Source organism: Eimeria mitis, genomic scaffold, assembly GCF_000499745.2.
Source record: "Eimeria mitis Houghton genomic scaffold, Emh_scaff1749, whole genome shotgun sequence".
Taxonomy (NCBI): Eukaryota; Apicomplexa; class Conoidasida; order Eucoccidiorida; family Eimeriidae; genus Eimeria; species Eimeria mitis.
The window spans coordinates 2972-3862 of NW_013570065.1; the positions used below are offsets into that span (position 1 = coordinate 2972).

The 891-nt window shown below is 49.6% G+C and overlaps 1 protein-coding gene across 1 annotated transcript in view; it reads right to left on the reverse strand.

Moving 5' to 3' along the window:
* The window catches only part of EMH_0042860 (uncharacterized protein), a gene marked incomplete at both ends in the record, with an annotated part of 8411 nt that overhangs the window by 2028 nt on the left and 5492 nt on the right, over positions 1-891 (reverse strand). Inside the window, 3 exons of the mRNA XM_013495780.1 lie at positions 55-119; positions 351-500; positions 707-750. Of these exons, the coding sequence (XP_013351234.1) occupies positions 55-119; positions 351-500; positions 707-750 (259 nt within the window). The remainder of the gene's footprint in view (positions 1-54; positions 120-350; positions 501-706; positions 751-891) is intronic.

An 891-nucleotide genomic window follows, 5' to 3' on the forward strand; every position in this document is an offset into this window, starting at 1 on the left:
CAGCAGCAGCAGCAGCTACAGCAGCAACAGCAGCAGCAACAGCAGCTGACGTACCCATCCCAATTCCACAGAGAATTCAGCTTCGCAGATCCATGGTTGAGCACCAAGTCGAAGATCACCTGCATAAACCCTAAACCCTAAACCCTAAACCCTAAACCCTAAACCCCAGAACCCAGACTGCAGCTCGTAAACCCCAGACTTGAAGCCCTAAACCCTAAACCCTAAACCCTAAAACCTCAAACCTAAACTCCAAGCTCCCAAACCATAGCCCCTAAACCCTAAACGCTAAACCCCAGCCCCTAACCGCCAACTCCTAGACCCTAAACCCTAAACCCTAAACCCTCGCTGACCGCGATATCGTGTTTGTGGCAGCACCTAACAAACTCCTCGAGGGTTTGGGGGTTTCCGTAGGGGGAGTGGACGGCGAGGAGCAGCCGAGGGTTATAGCCCCACAAACCCCCAAACTCCTGCACTGGCATCAGCTCGATCGCTGTAAAACCCTACACGCAAACCCTAAACCCTAAACCCTAAACCCTTTATTCTAAAAAATAAACCCTTAGCCCTACAAACAAAACTCTTAATCCCAAAACACAGTAAACCCTAAAAAGCTATACGCAAACCATAAACCCTAAACCCTAAACCCCCCGTAAACCCTAAACCCTAAACCCTAAACCCTAAAACAGAAATTCAGATCCATGGAGCTCACCAAGGAAGCTATGTATTCGACTTTCTCCGCGAGGGCCTCAAACACTCTGCACCGACACCACAAACCCTACAAACCCTAAACCCTAAAACCTAAACCTTAAATCCTAGACCCTAGCCCCTAAACCCTAAACCCTAAACCCTCTCTGCGCTCACGTCTGCCCCTCTTTTGGCGTAACGAAGGTGGAC